General features: G+C 42.0%; 1 protein-coding gene across 1 annotated transcript in view; it reads left to right on the top strand.

Moving 5' to 3' along the window:
- The window catches only part of LOC124709044 (glucose dehydrogenase [FAD, quinone]-like), a 67,751-nt gene extending 49,889 nt beyond the window's left edge, over window positions 1-17,862 (top strand). The window contains exons 3-4 of the mRNA XM_047240690.1: window positions 16,338-17,034; window positions 17,180-17,862. Coding sequence (XP_047096646.1) covers window positions 16,338-17,034; window positions 17,180-17,862 — 1,380 coding nt within the window. The remainder of the gene's footprint in view (window positions 1-16,337; window positions 17,035-17,179) is intronic.
- The last annotated feature ends 4,835 nt before the right edge of the window (window positions 17,863-22,697 follow it).

Genomic DNA, 22,697 nt, shown 5'->3' with positions numbered 1-22,697 from the left:
CTACAACTCAACAAGGGGAAATGCAATGTGTAATACCGACCAAAGGGCAACGGCCCTGCTGCAGATGATACACCGGTTCCCGTGAGATAACCGATGTTAAGCGCTGTCGGACGTGGTCGGCACTTGAATGGGTGACCATCCAGGCCGCCATGCGCTGTTGCCAGTTTTCGGGGTGCACTCAGCCTCGTGATGCCAATTGAGGAGCTACTAGACCGAATAGTAGCGGCTTCGGTCAAGAATACCATCTTACGTCCGGGATAGCGGTGTGCTGACCCCACGCCCCTCCTATCCGCATCCTCCACCGAGGATAACACGGCGGTCGGATGGTCCCGGTAGGCCACTCGTGGCCTGAAGACGGAGTACTTTTTTTATAATACCGACCAAGGTAGGAGAGCAACTTCGGTTGACATTTTTGGCCAACTGCCCACAGGACATGGAGGTATGACGTACTATTTGTTGTTGTGGACCTCTTTTCAAAATTTATTAAACTTTATCCGATACAGAAAGCTAACAGAAACACGCTGATAGCCAAATTAGAAAAGGATTTATTTAAAAACGAAATAAAACCCGAATGGTTGTTATTTGACAGCGGATCTCAGTTTACATTAAACGTTTGGAACAAATTTATGAACTACCAGGATATAAAACACATTAAAATATCCGTGTACCACACAGCGAGTAACCCTTGCGAGTGGTATATGCGAGGAGCTGGACGACTGTGTCAGATTTACGCGAGTGATAGACACTCAAAGTGGGTGGAATACGTACGTTCGTTTGAGGCCGTTCTAAACACCGTGAAAAGTAACGCAACTGGATATTCACCCTTGGAGGTGATGACGGGTGTCACACCGAAATTTCTACTGACGGAAATTGTGGAGCCCCCGCAGTGCCAGGCTGAGTCGGCCGCTGAGAGGAAGCAGGCGGTAAAATCCCGTATGGAGAAGTTGGCAGCGGAAAGGAAGAATCGGCATAATGGGCGATACAAACCTATTAAATACAAAATAGGAGACAACGTCCTAGTACGTACAAAAGAAAAGTCCAGCGAAATGGATGGAAAAATAAAAAAAGTTGTTTGAGCTGTACTATGGGCCATTTGTAGTCGCAGAATGTCCACAACCTAATGCCTACTGACTCAAATACCCTGTGTCAGGAAAACTTCTAGGATTAAGAAATGTGACGGAATTGAGACTGTACATTGAGAAGGGGAAAGTAGGTTAAGAAATAAGTGTATCTGGTTTAGATTATAAGGTGGGAAATTTGCAATGTTTCATTTCAGTATTTATTGTAGTTTGTTTGTTGTTTCGTCACATAAGGTTTTTTTTTTTTTGGCACAAGCTCTGTGCAACTATAAAGAGATAGTTTAGACGCACATTTGGGTGCGAGGAGGTCAGAGAACTAAATTATTTGGTGAACGGTATATAGTCAAACATCAGTGCACAGTACGCATATAAATTAGGTTTTTGAGGGTATACAAGAGATTTATTTATGTGTCTGTTAGACTTAAGTTTTTGGATGGTTTTATGTTAGCTGTAATTTCCAAATTATAAGTTAGTGCAAGGCCAATTTGGGTGTATGGTGCCCGCATCTCGTGGTCGTGCGGTAGCGTTCTCGCTTCCCACGCCCGGGTTCCCGGGTTCGATTCCCGGCGGGGTCAGGGATTTTCTCTGCCTCGTGATGGCTGGGTGTTGTGTGATGTCCTTAGGTTAGTTAGGTTTAAGTAGTTCTAAGTTCTAGGGGACTGATGACCATAGATGTTAAGTCCCATAGTGCTCAGAGCCATTTTTTTTTTGGGTGCATGGAGGTCGGAGACATTTGGAAAATGAAAATTAAGAATGCTTACCTAGGAGGACAGATGAATTATCTACTTATCTGAGAATGTTTTGGGGAATACTTTATTGTAGTATGAAGTATCGATTTGTGTACACAGCTTCACTGAACGGAGTTAAACGAGGGGTTAGATTTGTTCATATTTGTAGTTAGTTTTGAGTCTAAGGGGGTTATTTAAATTATGAAGAAAATATTAATTTGCCGATGAAGTCGATTGGGAATCTGTCAAGAAATGCAAGTCTCTAGTGGGACCTGAACTACGTGTTAGAATCATTGAAGAATTTACGAGCGTCTTGCAGACGCTGTAAATCAATTGTTTACTGTGTAGTTTAGATCTGTTTGTATCGATTCCATTGGAGGAAGCGTTCAGTGCAGAACCTGGGTGGTTTCGGAAAGTGATTGTTTTCTGGTATTTACACCCGATTCGATTTTCAACAGATTTGTTCCCGAAACACGTTGGCGATGAAACGCAGAGCCATACAGAATTCGGTGGGGTTTTCGGCTCCGAATCTGTGAAGCGCCGCTGGAGACTTCGTTGTGACAAAAAGTTCTGTGAAAGTGAGCGCAGTGCCGCTGATATTTCCGCGGCATTTCAATAGACAGTCGCTTTTGATAGATGTATGGTTTTATTTGGCATTTAATTAAAATGCCGCAATTCATAATTTATGTTAGATATAAGTTTCTTTAAATTTAAAGCTTGCTGCATCAACACCACTACAAATAAGTACACTATTGATCTGGCGCTTAGGATATTTATGTTTTTGTATTATTAATTTGTGTCTTGTAAATTTGGGTGGTACTTCATAACACACATGTCACGCCAACATGTTATGAAGTGGCGGTGTGTGAGTTAATGAGCATTTCGCTCTCATTTAAGTATATGGCCGAAAGAGTCAGCCTCCAGGAATTCAGAAACAAACCCTGTCGTCCAGGACCGTGTGCCACAAAGAACGCAGATTCGCTACAATTTGGGGAAATTCACAGGCGACTGTTGTGCTGAATGAGGCCTAAGTGCTGTTGTGCGCCAGTGAGACAGACGAGAACCTACATCATAGGGAAACCCCGTAAAAGCTGTGAGTGGCCATGGTGATGTAGCAGTGTTAAATAAGGCGGACCTAAGATCGGCCATAAAGAGAAACATTTATGAAAACTTTTTAACTCTGTAGTAATTCTGGGAATGGAGCTACAGTAATTTTAATCTACCATCCTTCATAAATTTTCATGGCGATCCCAATAAAACTTGAATATTGATCATATCTATAATAGTTTAGGATTTGCTATTAAAGTGAAATTAACAAGTTTTGTAACAAAGATCTGAATGCTGAAATCTGAACAGTTTGGTCGATCTTAACGATCGATATTTCATATAGAAGCGCATCATTAAAACGACAAATGTTGTAAACATCAACTCTGCAACTTTATTTGTTTGAAAGATATAGTAAATTTAGTTATTATTATTTTCACTTCAGCATCAGATCTTCATTTCCTCCATACAAAACACAATGAACTATGACAGCATCACACCTTATTGAATCATTAGGTAACAGAATATTTGTTATAAATTTTAGTGCATAATAGTTACTTTTGTTCTTTATTTATTTATCAGAAAGCACATTGGTACAAGGCTACTGGCCGTGACATTGAAAGTTAAGAAGGAAATGGTATTGGTTTGTTGTTGTTGTTGTTGTGGTCTTCAGTCCTGAGACTGGTTTGATGCAGCTCTCCATGCTACTCTATCCTGTGCAAGCTTTTTCATCTCCCAGTACCTACTGAAACCTACATCCTTCTGAATCTGCTTAGTGTATTCATCTCTTGGTCTCCCTCTACGATTTTTACCCTCCACGCTGCCCTCCAATACTAAATTGGTGATCCCTTGATGCCTCAGAACATGTCCTACCAACCGATCCCTTCTTCTGGTCAAGTTGTGCCACAAACTTCTCTTCTCCCCAATCCTATTCAATACTTCCACATTAGTTATGTGATCTACCCATCTAATCTTCAGCATTCTTCTGTAGCACCACATTTCGAAAGCTTCTATTCTCTTCTTGTCCAAACTATTTATCGTCCATGTTTCACTTCCATACATGGCTACACTCCATACGAATACTTTCAGAAATGACTTCCTGACACTTATATCAATACTGGATGTTAACAAATTTCTCTTCTTCAGAAACGCTTTCCTTGCCATTGCCAGCCTACATTTTATATCCTCTCTACTTCGACCATCATCAGTTATTTTGCTCCCCAAATAGCAAAACTCCTTTACTACTTTAAGTGCCTCATTTCCTAATCTAATTCCCTCAGCATCACCCGACTTAATTAGACTACATTCCATTATCCTTGTTTTGCTTTTGTTGATGTTCATCTTATATCCTCCTTTCAAGACACTGTCCATTCCGTTCAACTGCTCTTCCAAGTCCTTTGCTGTCTCTGACAGAATTACAATGTCATCGGCGAACCTCAAAGTTTTTATTTCTTCTCCATGAATTTTAATACCTACTCCGAATTTTTCTTTTGTTTCCTTTACTGCTTGCTCAATATACAGATTGAACAACATCGGGAAGAGGCTACAACCCTGTCTTACTCCCTTCCCAACCACTGCTTCCCTTTCATGTCCCTCGACTCTTATAACTGCCATCTGGTTTCTGTACAAATTGTAAATAGCCTTTCGCTCCCTCTATTTTACCCCTGCCACCTTTAGAATTTGAAAGAGAGTATTCCAGTCAACATTGTCAAAAGCTTTCTCTAAGTCTACAAATGCTAGAAAGGTAGGTTTGCCTTTCCTTAATCTTTCTTCAAAGATAAGTCGTAAGGTCAGTATTGCCTCACGTGTTCCAGTGTTTCTACGGAATCCAAACTGATCTTCCCCGAGGTTGGCTTCTACTAGTTTTTCCATTCGTCTGTAAAGAATTCGTGTTAGTATTTTGCAGCTGTGACTTATTAAGCTGATAGTTCGGTAATTTTCACATCTGTCAACACCTGCTTTCTTTGGGATTGGAATTATTATATTCTTCTTGAAGTCTGAGGGTATTTCGCCTGTTTCATACATCTTGCTCACCAGATGGTAGAGTTTTGTCAGGACTGGCTCTCCCACGGCCGTCAGTAGTTCCAATGGAATATTGTCTACTCCGGGGGCCTTGTTTCGACTCAGGTCTTTCAGTGCTCTGTCAAACTCTTCACGCAGTATCGTATCTCCCATTTCATCTTCATCTACATCCTCTTCCATTTCCATAATATTGTCCTCAAGTACATCGCCCTTGTATAGACCCTCTATATACTCCTTCCACCTTTCTGCTTTCCCTTCTTTGCTTAGAACTGGGTTTCCATCTGAGCTCTTGATATTCATACAAGTCGTTCTCTTATCTCCAAAGGTCTCTTTAATTTTCCTGTAGGCGGTATCTATCTTACCCCTAGTGAGATAGGCCTCTACATCCTTACATTTGTCCTCTAGCCATCCCTGCTTAGCCATTTTGCACTTCCTGTCGATCTCATTTTTGAGACGTTTGTATTCCTTTTTGCCTGCTTCATTTACTGCATTTTTATATTTTCTCCTTTCATCAATTAAATTCAATATTTCTACTGTTACCCAAGGATTTCTACTAGCCCTCATCTTTTTACCTACTTGATACTCTGCTGCCTTCACTACTTCATCCCTCAAAGCTACCCATTCTTCTTCTACTGTATTTATTTCCCCCATTCCTGTCAATTGCTCCCTTATGCTCTCCCTGAATCTCTGTACAACCTCTGGTTCTTTTAGTTTATCCAGGTCCCATCTCCTTAAATTCCCACCTTTTTGCAGTTTCTTCAGTTTTAATCTACAGGTCATAACCAATAGATTGTGGTCAGAGTCCACATCGGTATTGGGTTATGTAAAAGAATTTAACGTTTATTATGTAATTGATATTATTGTTACTTTATTTAGAACGTGAAAGTGGTTAAGCTTTGATTATTTAAACATGTCAAAATGTAAAATAATGTAGAATAAGCTGTAGCCAATCAGATGGACGGCTTCACGAAAGGGAAATGTCCTAGTCATTTGAGCGAGTGTGTTCGGCGAGCGGGAAACGTTGCCGGGGACGGGCAGAGGGACAGTGCTGATGGAGACGCGAAAGCGGACGGTCGGTCTTTAGGTAGCTAGGAAGTGAAACGACTTAGAAAATAGTGTGGTATGGCGGGACTTAGTCTCTGAGCGGTGAGAAGCCGTGAGCCTGGTGTGAACTCTAACTTTTCGCATAGATAACTTATATTTCGAGATGAGATTGTGAATGATCGAACTGTGTCAAATGGATTTGCGCTCCAGTATAGTAGTAACTCTAAATACGACCACTTTCGCTATTAGTTTGCTTTATGAATAAACATTATTCTCTCCAAATCGCAACTGTGTGGCCTACATCATTTATGTGTCGTTAATTTAGCTCCCGATATTATTATTAGCGTTGTTACATGTTATATTAACGTTGTATGTTTCATACAATTTCGCAAACATGCCATCAGCCAGACAATTTAACCGAAGGGTCACAACTGTCAAATTTAGGGCGTGTATTGTGACAACGATTTTGAGCCGACGCATTTCTACTAAGAGGAACCGCATGTGAAGCCGAACATTTTTGCTATGTGAGGTCGCATGTAACTTTGCCCTTCCTCCTCTTTTCAAATTTATGCAGCTGCAGTTGCACTCAAAACTTGTTATAGCGTTATCGCATCAAACAGATCTGTCCTAAGATTGCATTGTTTCATGAAGGACAGGATTTTTGCCAAGTGTACATTTCATCATTTATCATATCCCTTGTTATTCTACTACGCCATCACACACTCACCCATTTTCTGGCTGGTATAAAAGATAACTTCATTAAACAACGTGACATTCATTAAGGGTATCAGCTTATGTAGCAATTCATTTTTCGCTTAAATTAGTATTAAAATTCTGTTCTTGTCTGAAATTTCATTCATTCTTATTGACTTTACAAAAGATGCATTATTAATTTTCTTACTCATTCGCACACTGATGATTTAGGTTCAATCATAGTCTTTCATTTCTTTTTAAAAGACCAACTGATGCCCACTGTCACTCCAAAATAATTTCTTAAAATTGAAATCTTCTTTGTGTCGTAGCAAACTTACATTTGCTTAAGGAGAAGTTCAAGTAAGTACTACAACACACATATAAAATATTAGTTCATTTTACTGTAACTTTTCAATACAGAATACTTCACTCAGATACACTCCCTGTCCACTAGAATCACAATATATTTTTATAACTATCGCTGCCGACCGCTGTGGCCGAGCGGTTCTAGGCGCTTCAGTCTGGAACCGCGCGACCGCTACCGTCGCAGGTTCGAATCCTGCCTCGGACATGGATGTGTGTGATATCCTTAGGTTAGTTAGGTTTAACTAGTTCTAAGTTCTAGGGGACTAATGACCTCAGCAGTTGAGTCCCATAGTGCTCAGAGCCATTTGAACCATATCCTTAGGTTAGTTAGGTTTAAGTAGTTCTAAGTTCTAGGGGACTGACGACCTCAGATGTTAAGTCCCATAGTGCTCAGAGCCATTTGAACCATACTACTATAGCTGACTACAAGAAGAAATGTTTGTACATGACTAATACAGGGAGGCAGTCGCATATTAATGTGCAATTAACATTAAAATTTTGGTGCACAGTTCTGACTAATGATACTAGTGCTGCCAGATGGTGTTCTCTTAATCTATGATCACAGAGAGTGGCGAGCAGCGCTGCGCTCTGACGTAAGCAGACATCCAAAAGCTGTGGTGTATGGAACCCCTTGAGCAAGTGTCTTCACCTATGTCTCTCATTCGTGGCTGTATTTGGCGCCGACTGTACTGTCTTTAGCTTGTGGTCCCATTGTCCGGTACCAGCTGTAAAATGAGACCTCAGTCTTTGGACGACACCACAAACTCATTCATCGGTTTTACAAATATGTGCATTACGACATGGTAAAATGCCGAAATGTGCATAATAGTACATAGCTGCACAATGACACACTTTGCACAAACACTTGTACAACTCGAGACATATATAGTGCAAAATTCAACTTTACATGCAGAATTCACACTTTGTGTCACCGTCCATCAAAATTCTTTACAAATCAGTAAATAGAGATACAGAAGTAGTGTGGTCAAATATTAATTTACACACTTGTTCTCTGTATAGGTTCATAGTTGAAAGACCAAGTCAAAAAATGAATTTTTATATTATGTATTCAAAATATTCAATTTTATGCTGATGCTGCCACTCTGATCACAATTTATTGGTTATGAACTGTAGATAAAAACTGAAGAAATTGCAAAAAGGAGATGGGACCTGGATAAACTGGAAGAACCAGAGGTTGTAGAGAGTTTCAGAAAGAGCATTAGGGAACGACTGACAAGAACAGGAGAAAGAAATGCAGTAGAAGAAGAATGGATAGCTCTGAGAGATGAAACAGGGAAAGGCGGCAGAGGAGCAAGTAGGTAGAAAGGCGAGTAGAAATCCTTGGATAACATAAAAGATATTGAATTTGATTGAGGAAAGGAGAAAATATAGAAACGCAGCAAATGAAGCAGTAGAGAAGGAATACAAACATCTAAAAATGAGATCGACAGGAAGTGCAAAATGGCTAGGCAGGGATGGCTAGAGGACTTGCACTTGCAAGGATGTAGAGGCATATATCTCTAGGGGTGAGATAAATACTGCCTACATGAAAATTAAAGAGACTTTCGGAATAAAGAGAACCACCTGCATGAATATCAAGAGCTCAGATGGAGAACCAGTCCTGAGCACAGAAGGGAAAGCAGAAATGTGGAAGGAGTATACATAGGGTCTATACAAGGGTGAAGTACTTGAGGGCAATATTATGGAAACTGAAGAGGACTTAGATGAAGATGAAATGGGAGATATGATACTGCGTGAAGAATCTGACAGAGGACTGAAAGACATAAGTCTAAACTAACCCCCGGGAGTAGACAACATTCCATTAGAACTACTTGCAGCATCGGGAGAGATCACCATGACAAAACTCTACCATTTGGTGAGCAAGATGTATGACAGAAGTGAAATACCCTCAGACTTCAAGAAGAATATAATAATTCTAATCCCAAAGAAAGCAGGTGTTGACAGGTGTGAAATTTTCCGAACTATCGGTTTAATAAGTCACGGCTTCAAAATACTAATACGAATTCTTTACAGACGAATGAAAAAACTTGTAGAAGTCGACGTCGGGGAAGATCACTTTGGATTCCGTATAAATGTTGGAGCACTCAAGGCAATACTGACCCTACGGCTTATCTTAGAAGATAGATTAAGGAAAGGCATACCTTCGTTTCTAGCTCTTGTAGACAGAGAAATTTTGCCAATGTTGATGGGAATTTTCTCTTGCAAAGTCTGTAGGTGGCAGGGATAAAATACAGGGAGTGAAAGGCTATTTACAATTTGTGCAGAAATCAGATGGCAGTTATAAGAGTCGAGGGGCACGTAAGGGAAGTAGTGATTGAGAAAGGAGTGAGACAGTGTTGTAGCCTATGCCCAGTGTCATTCAATCTGCATATTGAGCAAACAGTAAAGGGAGCAAAAGAAAAATTTGGAGGAGAAATTAAAATCTATGGAGAAGAAATAAAAACTTTGAGGTTTGCCGAGGACATAGTAATTCTGTCAGAGACAGCAAAGGACTTGGAAGAGCAGTTGAAGGGAATGGACAGTGTCTTGAAAAGAAGATATAAGAAGAACGTAAACAAGAGTAAAACGATGATAATGGAATGTATTCGAATTAAATCATGTGACGCTAAGGGAATTAGATTAGGAAATGAGACACCTAAAGTATTAGATGAGGGTTGCTATTTGGGGAGCAAAATAACTGATGATGGTCGAAGTAGAGAGGACTTAAAATGTAAACAAGCAATGGCATGAAAAGCGTTTCTGAAGAAGAGAAATTTGTTAACATCGAGTATAGATTTAAGTGTCAGAACGTCATTTCTGAATGTATTTGTATGGAGTGTAGCCATGTATGGAAGTGAAACATGGACGATAAACAGTTTAGACAAGAAGGGAACAGAAGCTTTCGAAATGTGGTGTGACAGAAGAATGCTGAGGATTAGAAGGGTAGATCAGGTAACTAATGAGGAGGTACTAAATAGAAATGAGGAGAAGAGGAATTTGTGGCACCACTTGACTAGAAGAAAGGAATCGGTTGATAGGACACGTTCTGAGGCGTCAAGGGATCACCAATTTAGTACTGAAGGGAGACGTGGAGGCTAAAAATCGTAGAGGGAGACCAAGAGATGAATACACTAAGCTGATTCAGAAGAATGTTAGATTGCAATAGTTACTCGGAGATGAAGAAGCCTGCACAGGATAGAGTAGCATGGAGAACTTTATCAAACAAGTCTCTGGACTGAATACCACATCAACAATGATACTATCAGTCATTGATGTTTAAGTTGTGCAAACAGTACGTCTTAATATTTTTTTGTTGCTCATGTTCAAGACCTGCAGGTCAGTTCTCTTACCCAAGTTGAACACATAATATATTTTATTAACTATCATTAAAATGTCACCTAAAGAAAACAGACTCAAAACATTATCTTCGGTTTTAGGCACTGAATTATTTCATCACACGATGTCGATGTAGTCAATGGATTGGTACGAGAAATGCGGAGTTAGACTTTGATTTGAAGGTTCACGAATGTAACTCATCATGGCATGTTAACATTGATTTAATGAGAAATTGGAATGGTTGATGTGCAAGACTGTTCTCCACACACATTTTCTCCCTACTCTCTCTGTTGCACACACACATATGATTTCCCTGGTTAATGTTTTCACAGTGCTGGTTCAAAAATGGCTTTGGGCACTATGGGACTTAACATCTCAGGTCATCAGTCCTCTAGACTCTGAACTACTTAAACCTAACTAACCTAAGGACATCACACACATCCATGCCAGAGGCAGGATTCGAACCTGCGACTGTAGCGGTTGCGCGGTTCCAGACTGAAGCGCCTAGAACCGCTCGGACACAGCGGCCGGCCACAGTGCTGGTGATCATAATGTGTCTTAAAAGAGTTGAAGTTCATCAAGTCCTTGACTTGATCACAGCTGTTCACGTTTTTTTTTTTTTTTTTTTTTTTTTATATACTTTTGGAAGAAAGTCATACAATGTGGCGCCATACGATGCATTTAAATTGAGTGGTTTAGTTCCTTTTCACTCGCCCAACATCCTGAATCGAGGGAATGCAGGCTTTCTCGGCGAATCTCGATGATGAAGTGTTCTCGGGTTATCAGCCGAGTCCAGACGTCGTTCTGGAGCGGTGCTTCGACATTCCTTTATTCGTCAGAAGGTGAGAGACCCGAGCTGTAGGTCGGATAAGAATGAACAGTTCAATGAACTTCTGTGAGCTCCACTCGGGTACGCAGACTTGTGTGGGGCCTTGTTTTATCATGCAGAAGGAGAAATTCGTTTGCTTCCTTGGGGCGACAAACATTCTGAAGTCTTTTCTTCCATTCCCTGAGGGTAGCGCAGCAGTGAGCAGTGGCTAGCATGCGGGAAATCGGACAGATTTGTGCTACCTCGTTGCCATGGTTACAGACGAATCGCCTAACGACTCACCGTACTTTCGTTCACGGCCAGGTCTCCGTAGACATTCTGTAAGCACCTGTGGATATCTGTGCTGCTCTAGTTTTCCGCCAAAAGAAACTTGATAACATCTCTCTGGTTGGAAAGCACATCCGTTGCAGATGTCTTTTTGAAGGTTACATGTAGCGCCACCACCAATCGGAACTTCATGAGACTACAAGGGCTAAGGCGGGAATATTCCACGGTGTGACGAAACAGATTCCTCATTTTTAAGCCAAACTGGTGGAGAAAAAAAATATTTTGTATTACATGTTGAACACACCTGGCAGGCACACTGTGTGTGTTGATGTTTTCTTGACACATATTTTAGATATGGAAAAACTGCAAGCTACACTTTCTATGTATTTTTACTAAAAATTGATTCCTTCTCAACATGGCGCCAATTTACAGAAAGTTCAGGTCTGGGGGTATTTTTGAGCACGGTCAAGATGGCGGCTGCATACTGATAGGCTGTTACCTATTAACGCCAGCTAAAATACTTGGCTATTTTTGGCTGTTTCATTTTAATGGCAGATAAAACAGTGAGCTCTAATTGTCACAGCAAAATGTATGTGGTATGGTGTGTGTGTGTGTGTGTGTGTGTGTGTGTGTGTGTGTGATGAGGCAGAATTTGCCGTGTGTCAGGTTACTGCTGACACAGAATCTCAACATTGCGTCTTGGCAAGCCGTATGTGTGACGTCATTGAAAGGAGGCGTGACTTTTCATGTCATGCGATTTCAGTCAATGACCTCTAGTAACATGTTGCAAATGCAAATAAAGTGTTTCACAACGCATATATCTATACTGCTGTAGCGATCTGTGGCTAATATCGTGGCAGAGTATAATGCCTCTGCAGCTGCAAGTTTTTCACACGTACATGTATCCATATCAAGTCAATGCCGCTCCCATTTCCAACTGTAGTGGGTACTTATCATTGAGACTGGACCGTGGATCAATGGTAATGTTTTTCTTGTTACTCGAGATCAATGGTTGTGGCCGGAGATGCCATCATCCAGGCGAATGGCTGCTCAAAACGTGCGCTGCAACGCGGACGTAGGCCAGTGTGGTCAGTATCATGCATGACTTTCACCTTAGTTTTCATGGGACCTGTGGTGGTAACAGATGGCACCATGACAGTTGTGTGTCTGCTTGAACTTAGCTGCAGACCACCTGCATCCACTCACGCTTCACATCTCCCCCACGACGATGGCATTTTCCTGAAAGACAACTGTCTGTGAGGCAAGGTCATAATCGTGCTATCGTGCTACAGTAGTTCGAGTAGCTTGATAGTGATCACACGTTAATGTCACGGTCAGTAAATTCACCGGATCCGAACGCGAAAGAACAGACAGCTTGTGCCACGTTCCTCTGAAAACCTGCCAAGGATTTGTTGAGTCTACGGGACACAGTGTCGTTGCTGTATTGCGTTCCGAATGTAGACCACCGACCAACGGGATGTTAGGCAGGTGTTCATGACACACTCTAAGGAAAAAAAAAGGGAAACGGCGCACCACGACGGAATTATCCGAATGGGACCGAAATCAGTAGATTTGACGTACATGTACAGACAAACAGATGAATACAGTTTCGGAAAAATTAGATGAATTATTCAGGAGAAAGAACCTCACAAATTGGGCACTTCTTAACGCAGTGGTCCACATCTGGCCCTTACGCAAACAGTTGTTGGAGTTGGCATCAATTGATAAAGTTGTTTGATGTCCTCCTGAGGGACATCACGACAATTTGTGTCCAAATGGCGCGTTAGATCGTCAAAATCCCTAGCTGGTTGGTGTGCCCTGCCCACAATGCTCAGAACGTTCTCAATTCCGGAGAGATCTGTTGACCTTGCCGATCGTGGTATGGTTTGGCAAGAACGAAGATAAGCATTAGAAACTCTCACCGTCTGCGGGCAGGTCTTATCTTGCTGAAATGTAAGCTCAGGAAGGCTTGCCACGAAGGGAAACAAAATGAAGCGAAGAATATCATCGATGTACCGCTGCGCTATAAGGGTACCAACCAAAAAGTCTTGCTGTGAATTGAAATGGCACCCCAGACCCGCACTCCTGGTTGTCGGTCCGAATGGCGGGTGATAGGTTCGTATCCCACCGGCGTCAAGGGCGTCTCTAGACACGTTTTTGCTGGTCATCAGAGCTCAGTTCAGTGCAGGACTCATCACTGAAGACAGTTGTACCCCATTCAGTGAGATTCCAGGCCTCAACGATCAGCATAGACATGTTTGGAGACCTAGCAGACAGCGGTGAGATACCAACCTGGCTACCGCGCGCCGTATGGCCAGACAGTGGTGATGGTCTGGGGTGACATTTCATCTCATAGCAGGACATCTTTGTTTATCATCCGTGGCATCCATACAGCACAGTGGTACGTCATGACAAGCCATCCTGGGCCTACTTTTCAGCGTCTACCCGCACATAGTGAGAGTTTCTACTGCTTGTATTTGTGCTTGCCAATCCTTACGTTGACCAGAAAAGTCCCCGGATCTCTCCCCAGTTGAGAATGTAAGGAGCATTAAGGGCAGGGTCACCCAACCAGATAGGGATTTTGACAATCTATCGCACCAAGTGTATAGAATTTAGCATGACATGCACCAGGGGGACACCCAAGAACTCTGTCAATCAGTTCCATTCCGAGTAACTGCTTGCACAGTGCCCAGAGATGGAACAACGGCTTATTGACTTGCTCAATTGGTGAAGCTCTTTTTCTTGAATAAACCTTTCAATTTTACTGAAATTTTAATCAAGTGTTTGTAGATGTATATCACATCTACCGATCTCCATTCCTTTCGGATAATTCCTTCGTGACGCGTCGTTTTTTGTCTTAGGGTGTATTTTTGGCCCATAAGTGTAGTAAAAATGCAAATGTCGTGTGAGTAGCCCCTCCCGTCGGGTAGACCGTTCGCCGGGTGCAAGTCTTTTGATCTGACGCCACTTCGGCGACTTGCGCGTCGATGGGGATGAAATGATAATGATTAGGACAACACAACACCCAGTCGCTGAGAGGAGAAAATCTCCGTCCCAGCCGGGAAACGAACCCGGGCCTTTAGGATTGACATTCTGTCGCGCTGACCACTCAGCTACCGGGGGCGGACATACGTGTAGTTCTTATGTACAACAAACACCACCAGGTATAGACCGTACATATTCACAAGGGTTAATCGAAATTTATTTCCATCTGCACTGAAACATTTGCTCTCGGTTTCATTCTACACCGTTTCGAGACTTCATTCGTCCCCCATTCGTGTTTATATAAAAATTTAATTGGCGTTTCACACTTCAGATAATCATTGCGTGTGTTATCTGTTGACGGCTTAGCTAGAGATCATTGTGTATGTACACAAAAAACTAAACTAAACTCCGTCCGAAGAGACCATGAAGGCCCGACGGTACCGACCAGCCGCCGTGTCATCCACAGCCCACAGGCATCACTGGATGCGATTATGGAGGCGCATGTGGTCAGCACACCACTCTGCCGGCCGTTGTCAGTTTTCGTGACCGGAGCCGCTAATCCTCAATCAAGTAGCTCCTCAGTTTGCCTCACAAGGGCCGAGTGCACCCCGCTTGCCAACAGCGCTGGATAGACCAGATGGTCACCCATACAAGTGCTAGCCCAACCCGACAGCGATTAAGTTCGGTGATCTGACGGGAACAGATGTTACCACTGCTGCAAGGCCGTTGCCTGTGTGTGTACACGGCACGCAGGAAATCAATCACAGGCGGCTCCACCACATTCACTTAGAGGTTAAATAAGGACACCGCAGAGTAAAATAGGAGACACCACACAAATACCGCGTAACACGTCTGTAGACCTGATAAAGGCTTCAGTTCGGCGATGGAAACTTTTCACAGCCTTCTTCATGTACACCATATTCAACAGTCACTGACTGATTAACAGATCACTCAGTGAAACCAGATTGAGGGAATGTTGATTGCTACGTCCAACCCGCTGTTCTAGATAGTTCATGTATTTTCATTGTACTTCAAGAAGAATAAATAAATACCTTGAGCATTGCCGATTGCAATGTAAATTTGTCCACCATAATAAAACATTGGGAATTCGTAGTGTCCTGAAACGAAGATATTAAATGAACACGATCAAAAGTAATATAAGAGTAATATTATATAGCTGAATAAAATCAGGTGATGCTGAAGTAATTCCATTACGAAATGAGACACTGAAAGTAGTTGCTCGGTTTTGCTGTTTTCGAAAAATTTGCTGTTGACAGTGCTGACAACAAAAAGAGATATAAGGTAAAGACTAATAATATCAAGAAAATAATTTCTCAAAAACATAAATCTGTTAACATCTATCGTAAATATAGGTGTTAGAGAGTCTTTTCTGAAAATATTTGCCTGAGTAAATTTATTATTAAATGAATAGTGGACAATAAGAGGTAGAGACAAAACGAGAAGAGAATTTTTTGCAATACATTGTTACAGAGAAATGTTGAGAATTAGAGAGATAGGTCAAGTAACTGATAAAAGGTACTGCAGCGGGCTGGGGAGAAAAGAACAGTATGGCAAAATGTAACTAAAAGAAGGAATCGATTCGTAGGACAGATCATCAAGGCATCTCAAAACAGTTTATTTTGTAATTTAAGTATTGCTCGGTAAAAATGGAAGTGGGTGATCAAGTCTTAACTGCAGCAAGCAAATGCAAATAGATGTAAGTCGCAGTAGTCATCCAGAGATGAAGAGACGTACACAGCATAGCCGAATGTGGAAACCTGCATCAAACCAGTCTTCAGACTGAAGACCACAATAACAATTACGTGTATGGTGTGAAAATATACCACAAGTTTCGGACAATGTAAACCCAACCAATTATATAAGAGTTAAATGAGCATCAAGTAGGTAATAAATATAAAGAAAATCGGGTTACTTTTGTTCCAGATGGAATGGACTTACCGGACGGAACCAGAAAATCAAACTTGCCTGGCGCAGGTGAATGGAAGATGTGCTTGGCCACGAGGCAAAGGTCTCGGTGGTACCAGCTCTATCAATGGCATGTTGTACATCAGAGGCAGCCAGCAGGACTATGATGGCTGGGCAGCGCTCGGCAATGATGGGTGGTCCTACCGGGAGGTACTGCCCTTCTTCAAGAAACTGGAGGCCTTTGATGAGGAAGAACTGAAGAAAAGGCCGCTCATGGCAGGTGTACATGGGCGCAGTGGATCTATTTACGTCACGAAACTGGAGCGCCTAAGTCCTGCCTTTGAGACACTAGACGCTGCTGCCAAAGAACTAGGCTACAAAATTATTGAGGGGTTTGGGGATATACACTGCTCCATCAAGAATGGTACGAGGTGGAGCACAGCTCGTGGATACCTGACGCCAGTGACACAGAGGTCGAACCTGCATGTCCTGAAGTTTGCATACGTAACCAAGGTTCTGATTCGAGAAAAGGACCAGGCAGCATATGGCGTACAGTTTTTGAAAGATGGTACTGTCAAGGAAGTTAGAGCAAGAAAGGAAGTAATACTGTCAGCAGGAGTTATTAACACACCTCACATACTGATGCATTCTGGAATTGGACCAAAAGCCCACTTGGATAAGGTTGGTGTACGAGTGCTGAAGGATCTCAGAGTTGGTTACAACCTTCAGGACCATCTGGCATACATTGGACTATATTACAGAAGGCAAAAGTTGGTGAACAAGACCTGAAGAGGATTTATTCAAATATTTGATGAACAAGACAGGCCCTCTTTCAACCATACGGCTTTTTTCTTACACAGGGTTCACAGTGACAGATAAAGCGCCGCCAACACTTCCTGGTATCGATCCAACTGACTACCCTGACATACAGTTCCTCTTCGTCCTTGCTCAAAGCAACACTGCAAGCCTCGTTGCCAAAGCTTTCAATTTGAATGACGAAGTGACCAGCACCCTGAAGAAACTTGTTGAAAACGAGGACGTGATATTAGTTTCGGTGACATTATTAGCACCTAGGAGCCGTGGCCGCGTCAAACTGAGGACTGCCGACCCGATGGACCTGCCACTCATCTACCCCGGCTATTTTGGAGACCCTGGCGACTTCGAGAATCTACTGGCTGGCGTGGAAATCGCCCACAGGCTGGGCTCGACAGAGGCAATGAAGAAGGCTGGTTACTCTGTAAAGCAGTTCCCTCTGAAGAACTGCAACCGCTCATCGCTGCTGGAACACGACTACTGGCGATGCGCTGTGCCGTACCTAACCAGCACGCTTTTCCACCCAGTGGGCACAGCCAAGATGGGACCCTCTGCAGATGCTGACGCGGTCGTTGACCCGTGGCTGCGAGTCCGTGGAGTGCGCAATCTGCGTGTAGCTGACGCCTCCGTCATGCCAGTCATTGTTCGCTGCAACACCAACGTCGCCTCCATCATGATCGGCGAGAAGTGTGCACATGCGGTGACCGAAGAGTGGCGGCACCTTTCTTAGCGTTGGACAAACAGAACGAGAACAGCACATCCTCAAGTGTAAGGAAGACAAAGGCGGTTCCCCCAAGAACTGTTGAATACTAGAGAAGATCTAGTTTTACTTTTACCCGGAAAGCTGACACTTATCGCAACTTCTCACACTACAAAATACATGTTCTCAGCCAAACCGCTATCATGATCAACGCCAATTATTAAACTACTTATGATTTATTTCCCTGTGATATTTTCATGAATCACTATGCCACAAGTCTGGTACATGGGGGAGTGACGATTATATCCTCTCATGGCTAAAAACGACACTAATAATTTGCTGTTTTGGTTTGTTGGCTTGGTCTTTATAACCAGTTATGTAGAGGATGTTCAGCTGTTTTAACGGCAGGAAAGATGGGAAGCCACCTCCATGGCAGCAACAGTCCACAGCCATACTATGAAAGAATGTTAGATTAAGAATATTGGATTAGAGGTTATTATAAAAAGTGATGTTGAGAGGAGAGGACCACAACGGGGGACTCACACACACACAATGTAACAGGAACACGTGCATATATTTTTGTATGTGGTAACTTAATGAGTACACACATTAGTGTGTTGCTTGTTTTTTATGCGTTGAATAATGTTCCCACAAACTTTATGACCTGATGTTTTCTGCATGGTCGTAAGTGCACGACTAAGTGGACTATGCCTGTCAGTATAGACCAACCGTGTTGAGTTCACGCGTCCAGATTTGGACATCTGATGAGTTGCCCAGTGGAAAGTAAGCATTAAAAGCCTACCCTTGCAACATGTACTTCCAGGTACTACCCAACCTAAACACATACGACTTGTAATTGCTATCGTTACTTGCATCCACATAACGTAAACACTACTTATAGAACCCAGTACGTTGTCCTCGATTGTGAGTGTTCATTGGAGGTGAGGGTAACATCTGGAGTGCCCCAGGGAAGTGTGGTAGGTCCACTGTTGTTTTCTATGTACATAAATGATCTTTTGGATAGGGTGGATAGCAATGTGCGGCTGTTTGCTGATGATGCTGTGGTGTACGAGAAGGTGTCGTCGTTGAGTGACTGTAGGAGGATACAAGATGACTTGGGCAGGATTTGTGATTGGTGTAAAGAATGGCAGCTAACTCTAAATATAGATAAATGTAAAGTAATGCAGATGAATAGGAAAAAGAATCCCGCAATGTTTGAATACACCATTAGTAGTGTAGCGCTCGACACAGTCACGCCGATTAAATATTTGGGCGTAACATTGCAGAGTGAAATGAAGTGGGACAAGCACGTAATGGCAGTTGTGGGGAAGGCGGATAGTCGTCTTCGGTTCACTGGTAGAATTTTGGGAAGATGTGGTTCATCTGCAAAGGAGACCGCTTATAAAACACTAATACGACCTATTCTTGAGTACTTCTCGAGTGTTTGGGATCCCTATCAGGTTGGATTGAGGCAGGCATAGAAGGAATTCAGAGGCGGGCTGCTAGATTTGTTACTGGTAGGTTTGATCATCACGCGAGTGTTACAGAAATGCTTCAGGAACCCGGGTGGGAGTATCTGGAGGAAAGGAGGCGTTCTTTTCGTGAATCGCTACTGAGGAAATTTAGAAAACTAGCATTTGAGGCTGACTGTAGTACAATTTTACTGCCGCCAACTCATATTTCGCGGAAAGACCACAAAGATAAGATAAGAGAGGCTAGGGCTCGTACAGAGGCATATAGGCAGTCGTTTTTCCTTCCGCCACGCACCGTATGGTGGATTGCGGAGTATGTATGTAGATGTAGATCTAAAGTTGTTCAGTATACCGTCCTCGGTCACCAGCAGGAGTATCTGCGCATCCATTACACCCTCCATATTTAGGAGGTTGTTGTACTTAACGGCCTACTTTGCGCATGTACTGTGATCACGACGGTGGTGAGAGAACTCGGTACAACGCACAAAACTTATTTTTCTACAGCTCCTTTACTTCTTAGAAAGAATTTGTACGTGATCTATTTTAAGCAAGTGCTGTGGATGATAATGTCGTTACTCCGACCATACGTCATTCATGGGACATATCAGCCTACCATGGCCAAGGTGATTGTACACTAAGGCCAACTGATTCAAGTGTTACAACTTGCTGTTATGATAAACGATGAAGCTAGGCTGCTATTAGAGTCACACTGGGATACTCAAATTGGAACATTTGGAGCTGATCACAGTAATATCAACGTCACTATCACTACAGTTGGCAATCAGATGTCAACTAGTTTCGCAGTTTGATACAGTCATGCCGCTTTTCTACTTACGTCAAGTTCTGGTTTTTGAATCAAAGTTTTTGTGTTTAAGTACTCGCCACGATCATTTACTGCATATTGTGAGCGTTTGTAGGACCTTAGAGTGCGCTGTTGGTTTTAAATATATTGAAATTTAGAAAGTACTCGTAATGGCGGATCAAATGGCGGTCAGCGATAATCCTATTTGCCTCCGCAGCAGATGTGCTAAATTGCTGGAAAATCCCAAATAATGGGCAAGTGGAGGTTATGGTCTAACAAATAAATACATGTACGCTCAGTGTTGCTTTACAGTGTATTAAGAAACATAATCACGATACATTTACCACAATACCGACATCTAAGTCAGATAAGAACAATTGCTCTTGTAACAAGTGAAACAAAGGTAGCTCGACTTACGAGCAACAAGATCAAAACCAAAAAAACAATAAAGATACATTCTAATTGTGAATTGCTATTTATACACTAATTTCAATGGCAGTGATTCTTATATATCTCGTTACATCTACATCTCTCATCATTTTTCATATAATTAATGTTGAACATAATTACACAAAATATCTATACATCAGAGTTTGTTCGTTTTTATACGTTTAAAAATATTTTTCGTTAATTATTAATGTCACTTTTTCTATACGTTATATCCGATTTATTGAATTCACTACCCAAAGGATGCAACATCGCCCCCTGGGATGTCCATACAAAAATGTAATAGTGTTGTGGATATACCACCTGCGCGTCTGTCACACACTACATAAGTTTATTTATCACAGTTCGCGAATGTCACAAGCTTGCTATGCGGTTCAGTTTGTCATAGCTTTCACACTTTGAAATTCTACGGTTCATTTACAGTTAATGGGTTCTCTGTACTTGTTTTTGCTGCATAAATTTTTGTTTAAAGTTTTTGCACCTTGAATTACCCTTTAGTTCATGGAGAGGGGGTCCAGTAACTTGAGCAATTAATCGAAGGGTCCACCTATTCAGGCACGGTGCACGGGAGAAAAAGGCTCTACAAAAGCCCTCCATGGATCGATCCCACCTCCCCTTTGCACTCCACATTCGTAATATTGCAGATAAAGACAAAGCTCTTAATGTCTATCCTACTTGGTGTAATGGAGGATGCATTACTCCATGTGCAATGTGCACTTTTAGTAAAATGTCTCTGAATATGACCGAAAAGTTACAAACTTCTTTGTTTAAAATTTCCTATCATTATACGATGAAAAATCAACTAAAGGCTTCTCCGACGGCTGACGGTGCCGACGCCGCGGCCGAAATCTGGAACAAGGTGCGTTGATTCTCGGCGTGTGTTGTGGAGGACACGCCCGGCAGGAACGGTATTCGAAGCCGCGATCCCATCGCCAGCGGATGGCTGCTCTGCATACGCTGCCCACGTGTGGTCTCGTTCGGCTGCACACCTCCAGGACACAAGATCATGAAAACCACCAATTACGTGTTAGACATTGTCCAAACTTGTTGTTGTTTGCTAAGGGAAGTACTGCTTAATAGCAAGTGAGAATAGAATGCAAATATCTGGATGATTATCTGTATATAGTTATATAACCAATTCACATCCAAAATACCTCCACCCTTTGATCGTCATAACATTCATTTGAAATAATTAAAGCAAAACTAAATATTTTTACACGTTTACTATGTTTTAGACTGCAAGTAAAATAATAAATGCCGAATGATCTGACAGAAAAAGCATTTTTGATTGCATAACTGTTGCTACAGTGAAATCAATTAGTTTACTGTTCATTGAAGCGAATGAATGCTAAGACAGATGCACATTTTTAGTTAATTGGAGTTATATCGGCTAATGTCTGTTGAAACGTCCCATTAGAAAAATTAATGAATTACTCTGCTGATAAACCTCTTACATTATTTGATTTTCAAACAGCTGAGCAGAAATGAACGTCCTCAGACATTTCGCTTTTTCCCTATTCTGATCAACACTAAAATGAAACACAATATTTTTAGCGCAACGCAATCTGACTTTTAATAATCCCTACAAAAGAATGGCCCTGACTAACAATAACCTATACCTTTCACAAATCACTTACCTCACAAAAATCTTCGTTACTCAAACTACTGCAATACAGCGAGCGCCACTACTGCCAGCTAAATAAAAGATTCAAACTACTGAAGGCACTAACTACTGATAGGCATAGTTAGCAAATGAAAGATTTTGATAGAGAAGAAACAATGTATTTACCTTAATAGTGTACAAAAGTCATTTTCTATATATATATATATATATATATATATCAGTCCATGATATCCAATATTACAAATTTACTGTCTCTGTCCAGATCATCCACTCTCACAACTCCGCCATCTCTCTCCCCACATCCACCACTGCTGGCGGCTCACCTCCAACTGCGCAACGCTACACGCTGTTAACAGCCAACAGCCCAACACTACAATGGCAGACGACATTGCAAACTAGCCACAGACTGCACACAGCCAGTGATTTTCATACAGAGCGCTACGTGGCGTTACCAATAAGAAAACATAAACAGCCTACTTACATAGCCCCCATGGTCCCCACAAAAAAAATTACAAATTGT

The sequence above is a fragment of the Schistocerca piceifrons genome, chromosome 7 (genome assembly GCF_021461385.2).
Source record: "Schistocerca piceifrons isolate TAMUIC-IGC-003096 chromosome 7, iqSchPice1.1, whole genome shotgun sequence".
Classification (NCBI taxonomy): Eukaryota; Metazoa; Arthropoda; class Insecta; order Orthoptera; family Acrididae; genus Schistocerca; species Schistocerca piceifrons.
Note: the sequence above shows the minus strand (reverse complement) of the source record. Positions and strands in the feature narration are given on the sequence as shown.